The sequence below is a fragment of the Saimiri boliviensis genome, chromosome 2 (assembly GCF_048565385.1).
Source record: "Saimiri boliviensis isolate mSaiBol1 chromosome 2, mSaiBol1.pri, whole genome shotgun sequence".
NCBI classification, from domain to species: domain Eukaryota; kingdom Metazoa; phylum Chordata; class Mammalia; order Primates; family Cebidae; genus Saimiri; species Saimiri boliviensis.
The window spans coordinates 159,015,220-159,039,008 of NC_133450.1; the positions used below are offsets into that span (position 1 = coordinate 159,015,220).

Sequence of the window (23,789 nt, forward strand, 5' to 3'; positions counted from 1 at the left end):
ACATATCTTTTGTCTCGAATTTATATTTAATACTGTTAGCTGTGTTTTCTTAAGTATGAGATAATACCTTTCAGTATGCTGTAGGTGACTATATATTGATATTATGTTTGTATTTAAACTATTTGGAGGCTGACCAAATGTTTTTATTGTCTTGTAGATTTTACTTTCCTCATTGGTATTGCAGCGGCAACAACAGAACCTATCGACATGGAATATCTCGAGGTGCTGAAGCTCCTCTTCTTGATGATTTTGTCATGTCTTACCTTTTTTCTCAGGTATGATTATACTGTCTTACTTGCACATGTGTTAAATGATAAATGTCCTGCTGTGTAGTAAGTCACTTAATCAGGAAAGACATCACATATGGGAAAACTGCAGTTCTGTCTTGCACAGCAGGTGCGGAGAAGTAACAAAATTGAGTCTTTTTAGCACCAGTTTTTAATCCCATGGTTTATGGATAATAGAATCTATTTTATAGATTTTTTGAGTTGATCCTTTTGAATTTCTTTCTCCTTTTTTAAGGATTTCACAAGGTATAGACTGAGTTTTATAACATGATTCGTGTAGACATAGTGGCTGAAATAGTAAAATTTCTTTTTTTTTAACTTACTTTATTGCATTTTAGGTTTTGGAGTACATGTGAAGAACATGCGAGATTGTTGCATAGGTACACACACACATGGCAGTGTGATTTGCTGCCTTCCTCCCCATCACCTGTATCTGGCATTTCTCCCCATGCTCTCCCCAACTCCCCAACCCTCACTGCCCCACCCCTATTTCCCCCCAACAGACTCCAGTGTGTAGTGCTCCCCTCCCTGTGTCCATGTGTTCTCATTGTTTGATCTTCTGCTCTCGTGTCAGTTTGCTGAGAATGATGGTTTCCAGGTTCATCCATGTCCCTACAAAGGACACAAACTCATCGTTTTCGATGGCTGCATAATATTCCATGGTGTATATGTGCCACATTTTCCCTGTCCAGTCTGTCATCGATGGGCATTTGGGTTGGTTCCAGGTCTTTGCTATTGTAAACAGTGCTGCAGTGAACATTCGTGTGCATGTGTCCTTATAGTAGAACGATTTATAATCCTTTGGATATATACCCAGTAATGGGATTGCTGGGTCAAATGGAATTTCTATTTCTAGGTCCTTGAGGAATCACCACACTGTCTTCTACAATGGTTGAACTAATTTACACTCCCAGCAACAGTGTAAAAGTGTTCCTATTTCTCCACATCCTCTCCAGCATAAGCAATGGGGAAAGGATTCACTGTTTAATAAATGGTGTTGGGAAAACTGGCTAGCAGTGTGCAGAAAGCAGAAACTGGACCCCTTCTTGACACCTTACACTAAAATTAACTTGAGATGTATTAAACACTTAAACATAAGACCTAACACCCTAAAAACCCTAGAAAAAATCTAGGCAAAACCATTCAGGACATAGGCGTAGGCAAGGACTTCATGACCAAAGCACCAAAAGCATTGACAACAAAAGCCAAAATAGACAAATGGGACCTAATCAAACTCCACAGCCTCTGCACAGCAAAAGAAACGGTTATTAGGGCGAATCGGCAACCAACAGAATGGGAAAAAAATTTTGCAGTTTACCCATCTGACAAAGGGCTTATATCCAGAATTTACAAAGAACTAAAACAGATTTACAAGAAAAAAAAACAAACAAGCCCATTCAAAAATGGGCAAAGGATATGAACAGATACTTTACAAAGGAAGACATACATGAGGCCAACAAACATATGAAAAAATGCTCATCATCACTGGTCATCAGAGAAATGCAATCAAAACTACATTGAGATACCATCTCACGCCAGTTAGAATGGCGAACAGTAAAATTTCTTTAGCATTAAAAAAAAATTTTTGGACAATTTCAGGCTTACACAATAAGCAATTAACTCTAGAGAAATAGATTACATGAAAAATGAGCTATGATAGTTTGCATAGCTGCTTATAGGAAGGTGGCTGAATGTTGATATTTAGTCTGAGAATTATAATCTAGTTTGTTCACTCATATAGTTGTGTCAGATTTTTGTAGTGTGCTTGAATATTTGATAATGCTTTCTTCTCTGTTACCCTCATTTAAACAGTAATTGAAATGTTTTGTCATTAAATAACTTGTTTTTACGTGCTGCTAGACTGGTATGAATAGAAACTAAAGGCAGAAAATAAATTAGTGCCCTTGGGTAAAAATATGCATTTGATATCCTCAAGGTATCAGATTAGGAGTTCTAAATCAGATTTGCTAATATTGTAGGAAATAAGCCCATAGATCCTTGTGGTTCACATTTCCAAGAAGCCTAGTTCAGTTTATGAACAGCAAAAGGAAAAATATTTCTCTATTGGAGTATGAGACCAACAAACTTTATTTTTATTGTGGTAGAAATATATAATAAAAATGACCATTTTAATCATTTTAAGTGTACAGTTCAGTTGTATTAAGCACACATTGTTGTACAACCATCATCACCATCCATCTCCAGAACATTTTTCATCTTCCCAAAAAGAAACTTCATACCCATTAAATAATAACTCTCTATTTCCCACTCCTAATGGCCTTTGGCAGTCACCTTTCTATTTTCTGACTATAAATCTGCCTTTTCTAGGTATCTCATACAAATGGAATTATACAGCATTTGCCCTTTTATGACTGGCTTATTTTACTTAGCATAATGTCTGCAAGGTTCATTCATGCTGTAGCATGTGCCAGTATTTCTTTTCTTTTTAAGGCTGAATAGTATCCCATTGCATATGTATACTTCATTTTATTTATTCATTCATCTGTTGATGGATCCTTGGGTTGCTGCTGTGAACATGGTATACAAATATTTCCTTGAGTCCCTGTTTTCAGTTCTTTTGGATATATACACAGAAGCCTGGATAATATGGTAAATTTATTATAATTTTTTTCTGAGGAACTGCTACATTGTTTTCTGTAGTGGCTGGACTGTTTTTCAGTCCTATACCAGCAGTGCACAAATGTTCCATTTTCTTGACATCCTTGACAACACTTTGCTTTGTTTGAAAATAGCCATCCTGATGGGTATGAGGTAGATATCATTATGATTTTGATGCATACTTCTCTAACAATTAGTGATCACGAGCATCTTTTCATATGCTTGTTGGCTATTTATCTTCTTTGCAGAAATGTTGCGTGGCCATTTGTTTGTCTTCTATGCAGAGATGTCTATTCAATTCTTTGCCTATTTTAAAATTTTTTTTTGTCGTTATATTGTAGAAATTATTATTCTGGGTCTTAGCTCCTTATAAGATACATGATTTGTACATATTTTTTTTCCATTCTCTAGGCTGCCTTTTTATTCTGTTGCTTGTGTCCTTTGGTGGACAAAAGTTTTAAATTTGGATGTATTTCAATTTGTTTATTCTTTTTTGTTTCCTTTGTTTTTGGTGTCATATCCAAGAAATCAACACCAAATTCAATGTTATGAAGCTTGCTTTCTGTTTTCTTGTAAGAGTTTTATGGTTTTAGCTCTTATATTTAGGCCTTTGGTCCATTTTGAGTTAGTTATTGTCTGTTTGTGTAAGGTAAGAGTCCAACTTCTTTTGCATGTGAATATCAAGTTTTCCTAGCACAATTTGTTGAAAGACTGTCTTTTTGCCATTGAATGGTCTTGGCACCTTTCTTGAAAATCATTTGACCACCAACCTACTTTTTTCATACAGGTCCTTTATTTCTGTAGCCATTATAAATAGAGAGTGGGGTGGGGAGAGGCTTGAGAATAGCCTTTTGAAAATAGGATCTTATGAGGTTACAACTTTCTGTTGCTTTTATGGGTACATTATTTCACCTGTGCTGCAGAGCTAGTTTATTTTGGTGGCATGCTAGTTAAGTCCCATTTGTAAGCTAAGTTTTCCCAAACTATTCATTTAGCTACTTTAGACTAACATTAATACTGCAATGTGTAGTATTTTTGATCTAGAAAAATTTTGGGCGATTTCAGAATACTCACTTTTATCCTTCTAGGAAGGATTGTCTTGTCTAGCATGGCAAAGTAATTTCACCACATAATCCTAAATTATGTCTAGATAGTACCATAAGCAGTTTTCTATTTTTAAATGTTTTTACTTCTCTACATTTATGCCCAGAAAATATGATAGTATTTAGATTACTCTGATTGTACTATTATCATTTTATAATATATGCATGTTACAGACTAAATTTGACCAGTGGCATTACTAGAGTGTAAGACTATCTTGACATCTTTAACCAAAAAATAGGTAAGCCAATAAATTGTCTTTAAAGTTCTTAAGATAGTACCTATAGAAAGACAGATTTGGAAAAGGTAAGCAAATAAAAGTGCAAAGATGGCCCTTTTAATTCAGTTTCCTCTGGGAATTGTTGTATCGTCAAATATGGCTGCTCAGAAAATAAATTGCTGACATGTGAACAATTTTTAATTAATTCATATCTCTTGAACAACAAATGGATGTTTACCTCATGTTCTTTGCATCATTTCTGATTTTGTGACTGTGACTTTTTTTATTTTTCTGGCTAATGAAGATGTAAATTTCCTAAGTTCAAATTTTGTCAGCTACTCAGATGAGGAAAGGTTTTCTTTCTTTTCTATTTTATTTTTTTGGTAGAGATGGGGGTCTTACTTTGATGCCCAGGCTGACACAATCATAGTTCACGGCAGCCTTGAACTCCTGGGCTCAAGTGATTGTCTGGCTTCAGCTTCCCAAGTAGCTAGGACTGTAGGCGTGTGCCACTATGCCTAATTTTTTAGTTTTGTTTTTGTAGAGGTGGGCTCTTGCTCTGTTGTCCAGGTTGGTTTCAAACTCCTGGCCTCAAATGATCCTCCTACATCAGCCTCCCAAAGTGCTGGGATTACAGGTGTGAGCCACTACACCTGGCCTGAAATTTTTCATTTGTTTTAATTAAATGAAATTTTTGAGGGCACATACTATAAGGAATATTATTTATTATGTTTTGGCATTTGAGACTCTTCCATTTGTAAGTTTTCTCTAGTGAATATTTAGTTGATTATGTTTGTAGTAATGCTATTACTAACTTTTCATACATTTATTGTCTTTTGGTCATGAGTTCCATAGAATTTCCCAGGAGCAGAATTTTTTATCTACTGGGTCTTATATGGAACTGAGGCAAGGTATTAAAAAAAAAATCTGTCAAGTCATTGGTTATCTCTTACTTAAACAGTATAACTTACTTGTCTGTTCTCAAAACTGTAGTGAAATAAGCATTTAAAATTGAGCAAAAATCTGTCTCATTCCCTGAATTAATTTTGTATTAGCAACATTTAGGCCTTTGTTTTGGTTAATACTGATTATTTGATGGTGTACTTGTTAAATAATAGTTTATTTTCTTATATGAAAATATCTTTATATTTTATGAATAGAAAGTTAAACAAATAGGCTTTTATATATACATTTCTTGTAATAAAATTAGTTTAAAAAGGTTCCGGTAAAGCTTTAATTTCATGAGACAAGTTAACACATCAGAAGAAGGATAATACATATGTCGAATATAGAAGGCCCTATATTTCTCTTATATGGTTTAAAATCTTGATTCATATTGTTATTTTACATAATATGGCTCTTAACCTTTTTTTCTACAAAGAAAATTGGTATTAAGTTTAGAATATTTGTACTTTTGGTTTCTATCTTTTTCTTTCTCCTGTTACATGTTCAATCTCATTTATCCATATTGCTAAATACTCCAGGTCAAAATCTTAGAAACTTTGTGTTTCTCTCTTCTCTATTCTTTATACAATATATAGTTAATAAAGTTATCAGCCTTTTTCAGAAATTTTTAGTATCTTCTGTTTCCTGGATTAGATCCTTATTATCTCACATCTGAGCCATACACCAGCCTCTTAAAGTATCTCCCTGAATACACTTTATTTTCTTAAAGCACTTCTATCATTGCTGCTGCTCTGCCAGTGGAAGAGACAGCATGAAAATAGATCTCCATAGTTTCTAGGATGATGTCATTCAAGGGTGCCTGCAGTCTGACCCCAACTTTACTGTTCTAAGTTTTAACTCACATTATTTCTTCACAGAAACTTTGGGCCCTAATCAAACTAGTTTATGGATCTGAACATTGTGTTTTTTTTTTGTGTGTGTTTCATTCCTTCTATTTCTTTACCCTGTTTTATGTTCATCATACATTTCTTTATTTTTAAAGACATTGTGAAGTTTCAAATCTTCCATTGAAACCTTCCTTGATTACTCCAACTGAATATAATCTTAACTTGCTCCAAGTTCCTGAAGCAGCTTTTGTGTGGTGCTTCCTATATCATGTCTGGCATTATAATTATTTGCTTCCATTTAGCTTCTAAGCTAGACTTTGGTCCCCTTGATGACTGAGACCACACCTTATACAGTCATGTGTCAGTTATGGGGATACATTCTGAGAAATATGTCATTAGGCAATTTTACTGTTCTGTGAACATCATTTATTATAGGTATACAAACCTATATGGTATAGCCTAGTATATGCCTCGGCTATATGGTATAGCCTATTATTGCTCCTAGGCTACAAACATATATAGCACGTTGCTGTACTGAATGTTGTACGCAATTGTAACACAGTGGTAAGTACTTGTGTAGTTAGACATATGTAAATGTAGAAAAGGTACAGTAAAAATGCAGTATTAAAATCTTATGGAACCAATTGTTACATATGTGGTCTGCCATTGACGAAAATATTGTTATGGGGCACATGGCTATTTCTTTGTATCCAACACCATTTGTAGTATGATGCTTCCAACATAATTGGAGTTTACTATATATTTAATTAAGTAATATCTATTTTAATTCAGGTAATTTTTATGCAGAAATAATTTGAAGATATATGCAATGAAATAGGTTGATGTTGTATGTACTCTGTAATTGGGAACCTAGTGTAAACCAGTTTTCATTTGCAAATGAACTTTTATTAAAAATTTATTCCAAATGAATGAAAATTAAGCAAGGAATTTAATTATGCCTTTATTTATTTAGAAACTGGGCGTTGGTCTGCCACCCAGCCTAGTGTGCAGTGGTGTGATCATAGCTCAAGTGATTTTTCTACCTCAGCACCCCAAGTAGCTGGGACTACAGATGTGTGCCACCATGCCTGGCTAATTTTTAAATTTTTGTAGAGATGAGATCTTGCCACATTGCCCAGGCTGGTCTTACTCCAGGCTCAAGTGATCCTCATGCCTCAGCCTACCAAAGTTCTGGGATTATAGGCATGAGCTGCTCAGCCTGGCCAATTTGTAGCTTGTAAATGCACATGTTCTGAAAATTGTGATTAAAAGACAGTTGTAGATTAAAACATGGTAATGAAACTTATAATGAGATATTTCCTTCTAAATTTTTGCTTTTAGTGGCGGCATGATTTTGTGCATGGATGGATAAAAGTACCTGTGACTCATGAAACTCAGGAAGAATGTCTTGGGATGGCAGTGTTAGATATGATGAGAATAGCTAAAGAAAAGGATCAAACTCCACTGGCCATCTATAATTCTATCAGGTAATTTTCTTTTGCAAATCCTTATACATAAATGTGAGTAGTTAAGAGATTTCATATAATTCATACATATTTTCTGGACTTACCCATGCCTTTTGATTTTATAATACTAGTTAAGTACCCCTTGTCTAAAATGCCTGGGATCAGAAATGTTTCAGATTTGGGATATTTTCAGATTTTGGAATATTGGTATTGTAGTTACCGGTTGGGTACCACCAATCCAAAATGCTCTAATGAGCATTTCCTATAAACATCATGTTAACATTCAAAAAGTTCTGAATTTTGGAATATTTCAGATTTCATATATTTGGAAGAGGGCTAGTCAACCTGTAATAAAAAGTCATATGGGTAACTTTTATTTATTGGGGGTAACACACGCTTTGTAAGGTGAAATTATTGAAAGCGTTGTACTACAGGAAATGTTACAGGTATGGTATCTATTATTTGATTTCATTTATTCTGAGAAGACTAGGTAAGTTCAGAGGAACCAAAGAAACACCTGGAGGCATACTTTGTGATCGTAGATCTTCCTGTTGGCTATATAAATGACCTGAAAAAGTATTTCCCACGTGGTGGTGTATATTTTATCACATGGGAGTGCCTGTTAAAATAAAAGATTTCTGGGTCCTAATCCAAGAGATTTGTATTCAGTAAATCCAAGGTGATGCCCACAAATATTAATTTCTCCAGGTGCTCTAGTGTATTCTTTTCTTTTCTCTCTCTCTCTCTTTTTTTAAATTGTACTTTGGGTTCTGGGGTACATGTGCAGGTCTTGCAGGATTGTTGTATAGGTACACATGTGGCAATGTGGTTTGCTGCCTCCATCCCCTGTCACCTACATCTGGCATTTCTCCCCATGTTATCCCTCCCCAACCACCCCACCCCACCTCCACTGTCCCTCCCTTAGCCCTGCACAACAGACCACAGTGTGTGATGCTCCCCGCCCTGTGTCCATGTGTTCTCGTTGTTCAACACCTGCCTATGAGTGAGAACGTGTGTGTTTGATTTTCTGTTCTTGTATCAGTTTGCTGAGAATGATGTTTTCCAGATTCATCCATGTCCCTACAAAGCACACAAACTCATCATTTCTTATGGCTGCATAGTATTCCGTGGTGTATATGTGCCACATTTTCCTAGTCGAGTCTATCATCGATGGGCATTTGGGTTGGTTCTAGGTCTTTGCTATTGTAAACAATGCCACTATGAACATACGTGTGCATGTGTCCTTATAACAGAACGATTTATAATCCTTTGGGTATATACCCAGTAACGAGATTGCTGGGTCAAATGGAATTTCTATTTCTAGCTCCTTGAGGAAGTTCCACACTGTCTTCCACAATGGTTGAACTAGTTTACACTCCCACCAACAGTGTATAAGTGTTCCTGTTTCTTCAGGCCCTCTCTAGCATCTGTCGTCTTCAGATTTTTTAATGCTCGCCATTCTAACTGGCATGAGGTAGTATCTCAATGTGGTTTTGATTTACATTTCTCTAATAATCAGTGATGATGAGCATTTTTTTCATATGTTTGTTGTCCTCATATATGTCTTCTTTTGAAAAGTGTCTGTTCATATCCTTCTGCCAGTTTTGGATGGGTTCGTTTGTTTTTTCTTGTACATCTGTTTTAGTTCTTTGTAGATTCTGGGTATTAGCCCTTTATCAGATGGGTAGATTGCAAAAATTTTTTCCCATTTGGTTGGCTGCTGGTTCTCTCTAATGATTGTTTCTCTTGCTGTACAAAAGCTCTGGAGTTTAATTAGGTCCCATTTGTCTATTTTGGCTTCTGTTGCCAATGCTTTTGGTGTTTTAGTCATGAAGTCCTTGCCTGTGTCTATGTCCTGAATCGTTTTGCCTGAGTTTTGTTCTAGGGTTTTTATGGTGTTAGGTCTTATGTTTAAGTGTTTAATCCATCTGGAGTTAATTTTAGTGTAAGGTGTCAGGAAGGGGTCCAGTTTCTGCTTTCTGCACACTGCTAGCCAGTTTTCCTGACACCATTTATTAAACAGGGAATTCTTTCCCCATTGCTTGTTTTTGTTAGGTTTGTAAAAGATTAGATGGTTGTATATGTGTGGTGTTGCCTCCGAGGCCTCTGTTCTGTTCCATTGGTCTACATCTCTGTTTTGGTACCAGTACCATGCTGTTTTGATTACTGTAGACTTGTAGTATAGTTTGAAGTCAGGTAGCCTGATGCCACCAGCTTTGTTCTTTTTGTTTAGGATTGTCTTGGCTATGTGGGCTCTCTTTTGGTTCCATATGAAGTAAGGTGTTTTTTTCCAGTTCTGTGAAGAAGGTCATTGGTAACTTGATGGCGATAGCACTGAATCTAAATTACTTTGGGCAGTATGGCCATTTTCACAATATTGACTCTTTCTAACCATGAGCATGGAATGTTTCTCCATTTGTTTGTGTCCTCTCTTATTTCCTGGAGCAGTGGTTTGTAGTTCTTGAAGAGTTCCTTTACGTCCTTTGTTAGTTGGATTCCTAGGTTTTTTTATTCTCTTTGTAGCAAATGTGAATGGGAGTTCGCTCACGATTTGGCTCTTTTTAAGTCTGTTATTGGGTGTAGAAATGCTTGTGATTTCTGCACATTGATTTTGTATGCTGAGACTTTGCTGAAGTTGCTTATCTGTTTCAGGAGATTTTGGTCTGAGATGACAGGGTCTTCTAAATATATGATCATGTTGTCTGCAAATAGAGACAATTTGACTTCCTCTTTTCCTAATTGAATACCCTTTATTATTTTTTTTTCTTGCCTAATTGCTCTGGCTAGAACTTCCAATACTATATTGAATAGGAGTGGTGAGAGAGGGCATCCTTGTCTAGTGCCGGAATTCAGAGGGAATGCTTCCAATTTTTGCTCATTCAGTATTACATTGGCTGTATGTTTGTCATAAATAGCTTTTATTATTTTGAGATATGTTCCTTTGATACTTAGTTTATTGAGAGTTTTTAGCATAAAGGGCTGTTGAATTTTGTCAGAGACCTCCGCATCTATTGAGATAATCATGTGGTTTTTGTCTTTGGTTCTGTTTATGTGGTGGATTACATTTATAGACTTGCGTACGTTGAACCAGCCTTGCATCCCCAGGATGAAGCCTACTTGATTGTGATGGATAAGCTTTTTGATGTGCTGTTGCATTTGGTTTGCCAATGTTTTATTGAAGATTTTTGCATCTATGTTCATCATGGATATTGGCCTGAAGTTTTCTTTTCTTCTTGAGTCTCTGCCGGGTTTTGGTATCAGGATGATGTTGTTCTCATCAAATGATTTGGGAAGGAATCCCTCTTTTTGTATGATTTGGAATAGTTTCAGAAGGAATGGCACCAGCTCTTCTTTGTACATCTGGTAGAAGAATTCAGCTGTGAACCCGTTTGGACCAGGACTTTTTTTGGTTGGTAGGCTATTAATTACTGCCTCAACTTCAGCCCTTGTTACAGTCTTTTCAAGGTTTTAACTTCTTCCTGGTTTAGGCTTGGGAGGGTGCAAGTGTCTAGGAATTTGTTCATTTCTTTCAGGTTTACTGGTTTATGTGCATAGAGTTGTTTGTAGTAGTCTCTGATTGTATTTTGTGTTTCTGTGGTGTCAGTGGTGATATCCCCTTTATCGTTTTTTATTGCATCTGTTTGATTCTTCTCCCTTTTCTTTTTTATTAATCTGGCTAGTAGTCTATTTTGTTGATCTTTCCAAAAAGTAGCTCCTGGGTTTATTAATTTTTTGAAGGATTTTTTGTGTCTCTATCTCCTTCAGTTCTGCTCTGATCTTAATTATTTCTTGTCTTCTGCTAGCTTTTGAGTTTTTTTGATCTTCCTCCTCCAGTTCTTTCAATTTTGACAATAGGGTGTGGATTTTAGATCTTTCCTTGCTTCTCATCTGGGCATTTCTTGCTATAAATTTTCCTCTAGTCACTGCTTTAAATGTATCCCAGAGATTTTGGTATGTTGTGTCTTTCTTCTTGTTGGTTTCGAAGAACATCTTTATTTCTGTCTTCATTTCATTGTTTATCCAGCTGACATTCAGGAGCCATTAGTTCAGTTTTCATGAAGCAGTATGGTTTTGAGTTAGTTTCTTAATTCTGAGTTCTAATTTGATTGCACTGTGGTCTGAGAGACTGTTAGGATTTCTGTTCTTTTGAATTTGCTGAGGAGTGATTTACTTCCATTTATGTGGTCAATTTTAGAGTAGGTGCCATGTGGTGAGAAGAATATATATTCTGTGGATTTGGGGTGGAGAGTTCTGTTGATGTTTATTAGGTCCACTTGGTCCAGATCTGAGTTCAGGTGCTGGATATCCTTGTTAATTTTCTGTCTCATTGATCTGTCTAATATTGACAGTGGAGTGTTAAAGTCTCCCACTATTATTGTGTGGGAGTCCGAGTCTCTTTGTAGGTTGTTGATAACTTGCTTTATTAATCTGGGTGCTCCTGTACTGGGTCTGTATATATTTAGGATCATTAGCTCTTCTTGATGGCATTGTTCCTTTTACCATTATGTAATGCCCTTCTTTGTCTCTTTTGATTTTTTTGGGTTTAAAGTCCATTTTCTCAGAGACTAGGATTGCAACTCCTGCTTGTTTTTGCTCTCCATTTGCTTGATAAATCTTCCTCTGTCTTTTTATTTTTAGCCCATGTGTGTTCTTACACATAAGATGGGTTTCCTGAATACAGCACACCGATGGGTTTTAACTTTTTTATCCTATTTGCCAGTCTTTGTCTTTTGATTGGGGCATTTAGTCCATTTATGTTTAAGGTTAACATTGTCATGTGTGAATTTTGTCCTGCCGTTTTGATGCCAGCTGGTTGTTTTGTCTGTTAGTTGACATATTTTCTTCATTGTGTCGATGGTCTTTACCATTTGGTACATTTTTGGAGTTGCTGGTACTGGTTGTTCCTTTCCCTGTTTAGTACTTCTTTCAGGAGCTCTTGTCAGGCAGGCCTGGTGATGATGAAATCTCTGAGCAATTGCTTGTCCATAAAGGATTTTATTTCTCCTTTGCTTATGAAGCTTAGTTTTGTTGGATATGAAATTCTAGGTTGAAAGTTCTTTTCTTTAAGGGTGTTGAATATTGGCCCGCACTCTCTTCTGGCTTGTAGAGTTTCTGCAGAGAGATGTGCTATGAGTCTAGTCTGATGGGCTTCCCTTTGTGGGCAACCCAACCTTTCTCTCTTGCTGCCCTTAGCATTTTTTCCTTCTTTTCAACCCTCATGAATCTGATGATTATGTGCCTTGGGGTTGCTCTTCTTGAGGAATATCTCTGTGGTGTTCTTTATATTTCCTGGACTTGAATATTGACCTGCCTTGCTAGGTTGGGGAAGTTCTCCTGGATAATATCCTGAAGAGTGTTTTCCAGCTTGGATTCATTATCTCTATCACATTCAGTTACCCCTATCAAATGTAGATTAGGTCTTTTTACATAATCCCATAGTTCTGGGAGACTTTGTTCATTTCTTTTCACTCTTTTTTCTCTATTCTTGCCTTCTTGTTTTATTTCATTGAGTTGATCTTCAATCTCTGATATCCTTTCTTCTGCTTGGTAAATTCGGCTATTGAAACTTCTGTATGCTTTGCGAAGTTTTCGTGCCATGTTTTTCAGCTCCATCAAGTCGTTTATATTCTTCTCTAAGCTGTTTATCCTAGTTAGCATCTCATCTAACCTTTTTTCTAGGTTCTTAGTTTCTTTGCATTGGGTTAGCACATGTTATCTTACCTCAGAGAAGTTTGTTATTACCCACCTTCTGAAGCCTGTTTCTGTCAATTCATCAGATTCATTCTCCATCCATCTTTGAGCCCTAGCTGGTGAGAAGTTGTGATCCCTTGGAGGAGGAGAGGCATTCTGGTTTTTGGTGTTTTCCTCCTTTTTGTGCTGGTTTCTTCCCATCTTACTGGTTTTGTCTACCTGTGGTCTTTGTAGTTGGCGACTTTCAGATGGGGTCCCTGAGTGGACGTTCTTTTGGTTGATGTTCAAGCTATTTCTTCCTGCTTCTTAGTTTTCCTTCTAACAGTCAGTCCTCTGCTGCAGGACTGCTGGAGGTCTACTCCACACCCTGCTCACCTGGGGGTCGCTTGCAGGGGCTGCAGAACAGCAAGGGTTCCTGCAGGTTTCTTCTTCTGCTGTCCTCGTCCCAGAAGGGTACTAGCCGATGTTGGCCTGAGCTCCCCTCTGTGAGGTGTCTCTTTGGGTATATGGGGGTCGGGGAGCTGCTTGAGGAGACAGTCTATCCCTCATAGGAGCTCAAGTGCTGTGCTGGGACCTCCATTGTTCCATGCAGAGCTGCTGGACAGGTACCTTTAGGTCTGCTGCTGCTGAACTCATAACCACCTCTTTTCCCTGGTTTTCTGTCCCAGGAAGGTCGGCTTTATTTATACGTCCCTTTTGTGCTGCTGCCTTTTTGTATAGATGCCCTGCCCTGCCCTCCACACAGTAGTCTGGTCACAGCCTGCCAGCAGAGGGCAGGCTCAGCCCTGCTGCTGTGTGAACTGCCTAGGTAGTGGTGGACTGCCTTGGTAGTGGGGGATGCCCTTCCCCACACTGAACTGGACGGTCCTGGGTCCAGCTGCGCTTGCTGCAAAACTCTCAGTCCAGAGCGTTTCACATTGCTTGTATTGTTGGGGTGGTACCTGCCAAGCCAGATTCCCTGGCTCCCTGTCTTAGCCCTCTCCCTTTGATTTGAATAGGCGGCTCTGTCTTCCAGGCCTTCCGGCCACCAGCCAAAAAGGCAGCTTAGACTTGTGTAAGTTTATGTGCGCCGACTTGGCACTGGCTGAAACCGCTGCGCTGAAAACTTGTGGCACTTTCTGGCCGGGAATTTCCTGGTCTGTGGGCAGTGAAAACTTGTTTGGAAATGGCGGTGAACACTCACCCTCTGCGCTGTTCTTGATGGAAACTGCACTCCGGAGCTGTTCCTATTTGGCCATCTTGGATCTCTAGGGTATTCTTAAACAAGTAATCCAATCTGAGTAGTCTCCAAATTATTCTTCTGCATATTGAACTTGACTATCATGACAAATAACAGTTTTTTGAAACTCTACAAGCTGTAAAACTGCTTAAAAAAAGTATATATACCTTTAAAAAGGTATATACAACTATGAGAATGCTTTGACTTTTTTTAAGTTTGAAGGCTACATATGTATTTTATTACACACTTTCCAGATTAAAAATTTGAGTATGTCATGAATGTGGTTAAAGCTCCCTTTTCTGAAATTGTTCTTCTAGTAACTGTCTTTAGTAGTTTCTTTGCTGAGTGTCATCAAAACAGTTACATACCCAATTTGCAGAGTATCGATTTCTGTGTTTCTCTTTTTGGTTTTAAATATCCTTGTTTGACTTTCAGATGTCTGTTAGGCCTTAACCCAAGAGTGTAGGCCATAGAGTATGATTTTAGAAACTCCAGAATATAGAAAAGTCCAAAGCCCAAAGCAGGGAAAAAATCCACATGCATTCATTCATTCATTCTACAGCTCTTTATTGAATACTTGCTGTATGCCAGGTTAGAGTAGAACATAGTTGCAGGAAGAGTATCTTAGATGTGGTGACATAGAAACCAAAGGAATTGAGGGGAATGCAGTTGAAGAACGGAAGCTTTGGCCCATTGAAGATGAATGTTATAAATAAGAAGCCATCTCTAGACTTACGCTATTGTGGGATATTTCTGCTTTGGAAACCATGTTGTCATCCAAAGTCTTGGCACAGTCTTTCTATGTAGATTGTAGTTTCTTCCAGGTCGAGAATCATGTCATCTATAACACTTCTTCCTACATTATTTAGTCTAGTGTCTTAAACCTAATAACTATTTAGTAACTCTATTTGTCTGATTCTTTTAACTTATGCTCTTAGTCAGGATGTAAACACACATGCAAAATGCTGCATATTTCTTTTTTACTGCTTTACTTTAAAAATGGTGTAGATATTAAATATTCATATAAGATTCCATGATATTTTGTTTATTGAGATATAATTTATAAATCATAAATCTCATCCATTTAAAGTGTACAATTTAATACTTTGTAGTATATTCACAGGGTTGTATTAAGATGACCGCGATCTAATTTTAGGACATTTTCATGCTTTTTGAAAGAAATCCCATGCCTATTAGCATTCAGTCCTCATCCCACTTTCCCCCAGCCTCTGGGAACCACTAATCTTTCTGTTTGTGTGGATTTTCCTGTCTCAAACATTTTGTATAAATAGAATTATGCAAAATGTGGTGTGGCATTTTTTTGTCTGGCTTCTTTCACTTAGTGTGATGTTTCCAAGGTTCATCCATGTTGTAGAATGTATCAGTACTTCATTTCTTTTTATTGCTGAATCATTGCATCATATGGATATACCACATTTTGTTTATTTGTTTTTCACTTGATGAAAATGTGGGTTGCTTCCATGTTTTGGCTGTTGTGACTAATGCGGCTGTGAACAGTTGTATGTGAATAATTTTGTGGATTTTTTTTTTCATTTTTCTTATGCATATATTTAAGAGTGGAATTCCTGAATCATGTGATAACTCTGTTTAACTTTCTGAGGAACTGCTTGATGTTTCAAAAGTAGCTGTGACACTTTACATTCCCACTAGCAGTGCATGAAGAGTTCCAACTTTTTCAGCACTTATTTCTGTCTTTATTTTTTACCCTTGCTAGTAGGTGAAAGTGCTGTCTCATTTTAGTTTTGATGTTCATTTCTCTAATGACTACTGATGTTTAGCATCTTCTTACGTACTTCTGGCTATCTGTATGTCTTCTTTAGAGAACTATTTGAATTCATTGCTCATTTTTTAATTGGGTTATTTGTCTTACTGAGTTTAAAAAATTCTTTTTATATTCTGGATACAAGTCTCCACATACAATCATATTTATGATTTGCAAGTATTTCCTCCCATTCTGTGTATTGTTATTTTACTTTCCTGAAGGTATCATTTGTAGCACAAAAGTTTTAATTTTGAAGTAGTCTAATTTGCTCAATTTTTCTTTTGTTTCTGGTGCCATGTGGAAATGTGGTTTTAGCAACATGGGTATATCTTTCTTGGTTTTAGCAAGAGCAGTTTCTCTTGAAATGACGGAACAGAAGCTACATTGGAATGAGTTGAGGGATAGATGGAAAGCAAGAAAATGGAAATGGCTATGTACATTTTTTCAAAAAGAGGCCAGATAGGCTGTGGCTAGAGGGAAATGTGGGATTAAGAGATATTACATTTTAGATGGGGAAAACATTAATTCAGCAAGCCCTTTGTGTCTGTGGATTCCACATCTAATATGTAACAGAATGAGGTCCAGAAAGGTTTCCTGGATTTGATGATGCTTGAGCTGAGCCTTGTAGAATGAGTAACTAGATAGGAGATGGGTGATTAGAAGAAAGATTAGCATATATTAAGGCATGGAAAATTATTTAATTGTACTTTAGAAGTAATATTTTATTTAGAAGCAGAGAAATAAATTATCTACCTTCTTTAATTGTACATAGAGATGAATGTACAGAAAAGTCAGAACATTTCTAAATGTAATTGTTTTGATCACAAAGGAATTATTAGGAGTTGAAGCTGGCTTAACAAAACGTTTGCGTAATGAAAATAGCTTCCAACAAAATGTAACAATTTCCAAAATTCAGGTATATTTGGGAGTACAACATCATAGGAAATATTCGCAGCACAGCACAATATGTGCTAAAAATATTATAAACCATTAGCTCTGGTATATGAAGTAGAGAAAATGAATTTTTAGAGACTATTATTAACTAGACTGAGGATTCATTAGGGGAAGAAGATTAACACCTTCTATTGTAAACATTGATGATAAAGAGAATGTGTGAATATATCTATATCATCAAATAAAATGTTAAAGTTTTATACTTTGTGGATGGAGGTTATGTCAACTTACTCCACTTGACCACTGTGTTGTAATGCCTACTTAATCATGGAAAAAGGTGGTAACTTCTCTTTCAACTTTTAGATTTATCTTTCAATTTTTGTTTTGTTTTTCCTGTATGTGCTCTTTATCCCTAGCTACAAGACATTCTTACCAAAATGTATTCGAGCAAAGATCCAAGATTATCACATTTTGACAAGGAAGCGAATAAGGTACAGATTTCGCAGATTTATTCAGCAGTTCAGCCAATGCAAAGCCACTGCAAGAAACTTGAAACTTAAGTATCTTATAAATCTGGAAACACTGCAGTCTGCCTTCTACACAGAGAAATTTGAAGTAAAAGAACCTGGAAGTGGTCCTTCAGGTGAGGAGATTTTTGCAACCATTATAATAACTGGAAACGGTGGAATTCAGTGGTCAAGAGGGAAACATAAAGAAAGTGAGACACTGACAGAACAGGTAATCCTTAATGATATGTTCTCATTTTTTGTTATTTTAAGTAGAATGGAAATAAAAACAAAGTAATTTTAATCATTTGCAACATGGTCTTACACTTCTCCCATTTGATAGAAGTGGAAGTTTTTAATAGTGTGAAGCCATCAAGGTCATGTATTTCTTTTGCTGACTATTCATAAATGGTTTTTTCATTTAATTTTTTAGGACAAAATAATTAGCAATGGCTATATTAGAGTTTCAGAAAGGTATCAAATTCTAAGAGTGATTTTAAAGGTCTTTTTCCTTTCTTTTACTATTAGTGGTAATAGAAGGCATAATTATAAAAGTCATTAACTAGAAAATATTAATATTAATTGATTTTATGATGTATACCTGTTAATTTTTTAAGGTTTGCATTGCTAGTTTTAAGTTTGTTAATATCTGTGTTGTTCATAGATTGTTTACTAGAGATTCATAGGGATTTGTTTTTTTTATTTTTCATCTTTGGTAGTCATATTCCCAATTCTGGCAGTGGTTTCTACTAATATTAATTGAATTGAAGAGTGCCAAAGCACATTTTAGATTCCTGGCATCATTTAATACTCTCATGTTTAAGTCAAGCAAGATGCAGCATAGTCTTAGGGTTAGATTGAGAGAGGAAATCACATTTAATGCTTATCTATTGTTATCAATACCTTTTTTATTTTAAATAATTTGGAATACTGTTGTCTTCTTCATATGTATTGTTTTAAAATGGCTCCATAAATTCTACCTGCTTTTAATTATAGGATTTACAGTTGTATTGTGATTTCCCTAATATTATTGATGTCAGTATTAAGCAAGCAAACCAAGAGGGTTCAAATGAAAGCAGAGTTGTGACTATCCATAAGCAAGATGGTAAAAATCTGGTAAGTTTGCTTTATGATTGATTAATGGTTTCATTTTACAGTTCTCAGAAACATGTATTTTAGAATCTTAGTACCAAAATTATTTTCTTACAGCAATTTTGATTGTAGTTAATTATAACTCTAAACATAAACATCCATTCAGTAAACTTTTTGATAACATCTAGCTTTTTGTATTACTATCACCATTTTCCTACAGTTTCTTGTATTATACAGTACTTTTTAAACTCATATTTATGATTAGCAAAGCACCAGTTACTTTTTCCCCCATCTCTAGGTTATACTAGTTCCCTGATGTAATGCTCACCCCTGACTAAAATGTTTTATCATCAAGGATGTGGGTGTGATAGTTATACTGCCTAATTAAAGGAGAAAAGTAAAACAATACTGTCTGGAATTTATATAATAAATGTAAACCAATCCCAAGTCAGCCCCACCCAGGCTGTAGGACATGGTTGATGCTAAAAGATTAACCCTTTCTCTTTCTTTAAATAGCTTCAGGAATCTAATTTACTTTAATGTAAAGGGAAGAAATGAATTCTTTTGTGCTTTGCTCTTAAGTTTCTTATTTATCTGGCTCTGTCTTCTTTTTAACTCAGATGCTTCTTGACCCTTTCTGGCTTGAACTAATCATATTGATGTTATTTGTCTATTTATCTTAAGTATATATATGGCTTACCTGTCTGACTATTCCAGGGTTATATTGCCAAAATTATAACTAACTTGCAACTCAGTTTATTCAGCCTAGTTTTCTGTTCTTAGGTAAAAATACGATAGTGTATCTACTGCTCAGTAGACTGTGAGCCTCTTGAAGGATCATATTTTCATGTGTGATTTTAACCCCTATACCTTACACAGTGTTCAGGGCCTAGTTTAGAAAAAGCTTGATAAATATTTTATGGACACATGAAAGGATTAGTAATTATCAACCCCATTGTAGATCTATAATAAATGTTTCTGGGGTAGTTTAGTGATCCTAATGTGAACATCCTGTGGTAATCTAATTAACTTCTCTGTGGGATTGTATTTGGACTTGGCTTAATTTTTAAGTCTGCAATACAGAGAAGTTAAGTAACTTTCCAACGGCGCAGTGTTGGTCAAGTAGTAGGGCTATTTAAATTCAAATGTATGATTTGAAAACCTAAGCCCTTAAGTGTGACACTACCTTCTTTGCTGACTATTCATAAGGCTCCTTAAAAATATTATACTGACAATTTGTTGGAATTATGTAACAAATAGAGAAGAATTGACATTTCTTTCTCATATTAAGTTTTCTGTTCTAGGGATACACTGTATTTTTCCTTGTATCCAAGTATTATTTTATGTTTTTCAGTAATTACTGGATCATTTTATTTATATTGATACATCATGTTTCTTGCTGAATTTTATTCACGATATGTTATGCTTTTTCTGTTTATTAAGATTAGTAACTTTTTCTTTGTATATTTTCCTCACCAAATTATGTATGGATATAGGAGATATAATTTTTGCTTATTATTACATCGTCACAGTCTATTCTGTGTTAGTAAAACTATCATTTTCCTCTTCATTCTGGCGTTTATTTCTTTTTATAATTTTGGTAAAATATGAAATATATATAATATAAAATTTAGCATCTTACTCATTTTTAAGTGTACAGTTTAGTAGTGTTAAGTATATTCACATTGTTAGGCATCCAATTTCCAGAACTCTTTTATCTTGCAAAATTGAAGTCTACACTCATTAAATAACAACTCAGCCATTTCCCTCTCTTCCCACTCCTTGCAACCACCATTCTACTTTCTTATTCTATGAATTTGACTACTCTAGATACCTTGTATAAGTGGAATCAAACAATACTGTCTTTTTGTGACAGGCTTGTTTCACTTAGCATAATGTACTCAAGGTTCATTTGTATTACAGCATGTATCAGAATTTCCCTCGTTTTTAATATATACATGTATTCTGTTGTGTATATATCACATTTGTTTATTCATTTATCCATCAATGAATATTCAGGTCGCTTTTTTTTTTTTTGAGACAAGAGTCTCACTCTGTCACCAGGTGCCAGGCTGGAGTACAGTGGCACAATCTCGGCTCACTGCAACCTCCGCCTCCTGGGTTCAAGCAATTCTCCTGCCTCAGCCTCCCGAGTAGCTGGAACTACAGACGTGCGCCACCATGCCCAGCTAATTTTCATATTTTATTAGAGATGGGGTTTCACCATGTTGACCAGGATGGTCTCGATCTCTTGACCTCGTGATCCACCCGCCTCAGCCTCCCAAAGTGCTGGGATTACAGGCGTGAGCCACTGTGCCCGGCCTCAGGTCGCTTTTTAATTTTTTACTATTGCAAGTAATGCTGCTCTGAACATGGACGTACAAATATCTCTTCAAGACTCTGCTTTCAATTTTTTTGGATATATACCTTCTATTAGTCCATTCTCACACTGCTGTAAAGATACTACCAGAGACTGGATAATTTATTTTAAAATGGTGTTAATTGACTTACACTTCTGCATGGCTGGGCGGCCTTAGGAAACTTACAATCATGGCAGAAGGTGAAGGGGAAGAAAGGCATGTCTTACATGGCAGCAGAAGAGAGAGTGCACAGGTGAAAGTGCCACTTTTAGACCATCAGATCTCATGAGAACTCCCTCACTATCATGAGAACAGCATGGGGGAAACCACCCCCATGATTCAGTCATCTCCCATCATGTCCTTCCCTCTACATGCGGGGATTACAATTCGAGGTGAGATTTGAGTGGGGATACAGAGCCAAACTATGTCATACCTAGAAGTAGAATTGCTGGATCACATGGTAATTCTACTTGTAATTTTTTAGGGACCCATCATGCTGTTTTCTGTAGCAGCTACACCATTTTACATTCCTACCAGGAGTGCATTCTCTACATGCTCATCAAAACTTGTTATTTTCTGTTTTCTGATAGATAGTAGCCTTCTGATGGGTGTGGAGTAGTATCTCATTGTGCATTTGATTCACTTTTCCCGAATGATTAGTGTTGCTGAGCATCTTTTCATATATGTATTGCCATTTATATATCTTCTTTGGAGAAATATATATATTCAAGTCCTTTTTTCATTTTTTTAATTAGTTTTTTTTTTGCTGAATTATAGAAATTTTTTGTGTATTCTTGATATTAATCCCTTTTCAAATATATGATTTGCAGATATTTCTCCCATTCCATAGATTGCATTTTCTCTATGTTGCTTGTGTCCTTTGATGGACAGAAGTTTTGTTCAACTTTTATTGCCTGTTTTTCTTTCTTTTTACTTTTTTTGTTGAGATACAATATGAGCACAGTAAAGCACACTAATCTTACATGTATAGCTCAGTGAATTTTTACATATTTGTACATCTGTGTAGCCACACTACCTCAAAAAAACAGAATACTTCTCTTACTCATAGAAGGTTTCCACATGTATCTTTCCCATTATTCACCTCCACCTGTAACTTCTACATCAATTAGTTTTATCTATTAATAAGGGTTGTATAAATGGAATGATACTGTATGTATTCTTGTAAAATCTAGATTCTTTTACTTAGTGTAATGTCTGAAGATTCATTTACGTTGTTATATGTGTCAGTTCATTTTTTTTTTTTTTTTTTTGACAGAGTCTTGCTCTATTGCCAGGCTGGAACACAGTGGTGTGATCTTGCCTCGCTGCAATCTGCGCCTACGAGGTTCCAGTGATCCTCCTGCCTCAGCCTCCTGAGTAGCTGGGGTTATAAGTGTACACCACTACACCCGGCTAATTTTTGTATTTTCAGTAGAGATGGGGTTTCACCATGTTGGCCAGGATGGTTTCGATCTCCTGACCTCAAGATCCACCTGTCTTGGCCTCCCAAAGTGCTGGGATTACAGGCATGAGCCAATGTGCCCTGCCAGTTCATTCCTTTTTATTGCTGGGTAGTACTGAATTGTTTCATTATATATCAGATTTTTAATTTCTTCTGTTTGGGTTATTTTCGGTTCAGGGTTTTTAGGGATAAAATTACTATGAACATTCTTTATTACATATTTTTGGTAGACTTAGGCACTCAATTTTTTTGGTATATATATATATATATATATATATACACACACACACACATATATATATACACATATATATATACAAAAAAAATTGAGTGCCTAAGTCTATATATAGACATATATATATATATATATATATATATATATATATATATATATACACACACACACACACACGCACGCACACACACACACACACACCTAGGCATGGGATTACTGAGTCATAGTGATAGCTTTAATATACTGCCAAACAATTTTTTGTAGTTCTTTCAGTTCACTCTTCCTTCAATAATGTATGAAAATTACAGTTGTTTCATATCCTCATAAACTCTTACTTTTGTCAGTCCAAAAATGGTTTAGTGTGTCTGGTGGATGTGTACTGGTAGCTCATTGTAGTTTTCATTTTCATTGCCCTGGTAATGATGTTGAATACTTTTTCACTTACTGTTTTTCTGAATATTCTTCTTACAAAGTGGCTGTGACAGTAGTAGAGTCTCTATAGATCCTGGGTATATGCCTTTTGTAGGATATTTGTAAAATGTATATAGGCATACGTCAGAGATATTGCTACTTCAGTTCCAGACCATTGCAATAAAGCAAATATTGCAATGAAGTGAGTCACACAAATTTTTTGGTTTCTCAGTACATACAAAAGTTACGTTATACTATAATGGAGTCTATTAAGTGTGCAACAGCATTATATCTTAAAAAATAAGTTAAAACACTTTATTGCTAAAAAATGCTAATGATAATTTGAGCCTCCAGAGTTATTACTTTGATGTTGATGGCTGCTGACGGATCAGGTTGATGGTTGGTTAATGTTGGGGGTGGCTGAAGCAATTTCTTAAAATAAGGTAACAACGAAATTTACTTCATCAGTAGACTCTTCCTTTTGTGAAAGATGTCTCTGTAGCATGTGATGGTGTTTGGTAGCATTTTACCCACAGTAGAATTTCTTTCAAAATGAGTCAGTCCTCAGAAACCCTGCCACTGCTTTATCTACTATTCTAAATCCTTTGTTGTCATTTCAACAACATGCACAGCATCTTCAGCAACATGCA

At 36.0% G+C, this 23,789-nt stretch overlaps 1 protein-coding gene across 1 annotated transcript in view; it reads left to right on the plus strand.

The window, feature by feature from the left end:
• JAK2 (Janus kinase 2) overlaps positions 1-23,789 on the plus strand; it is a 120,547-nt gene that overhangs the window by 52,558 nt on the left and 44,200 nt on the right. The window contains exons 5-8 of the mRNA XM_039461525.2: positions 158-275; positions 7,362-7,507; positions 17,490-17,811; positions 18,576-18,695. Of these exons, the coding sequence (XP_039317459.1) occupies positions 158-275; positions 7,362-7,507; positions 17,490-17,811; positions 18,576-18,695 (706 nt within the window). The remainder of the gene's footprint in view (positions 1-157; positions 276-7,361; positions 7,508-17,489; positions 17,812-18,575; positions 18,696-23,789) is intronic.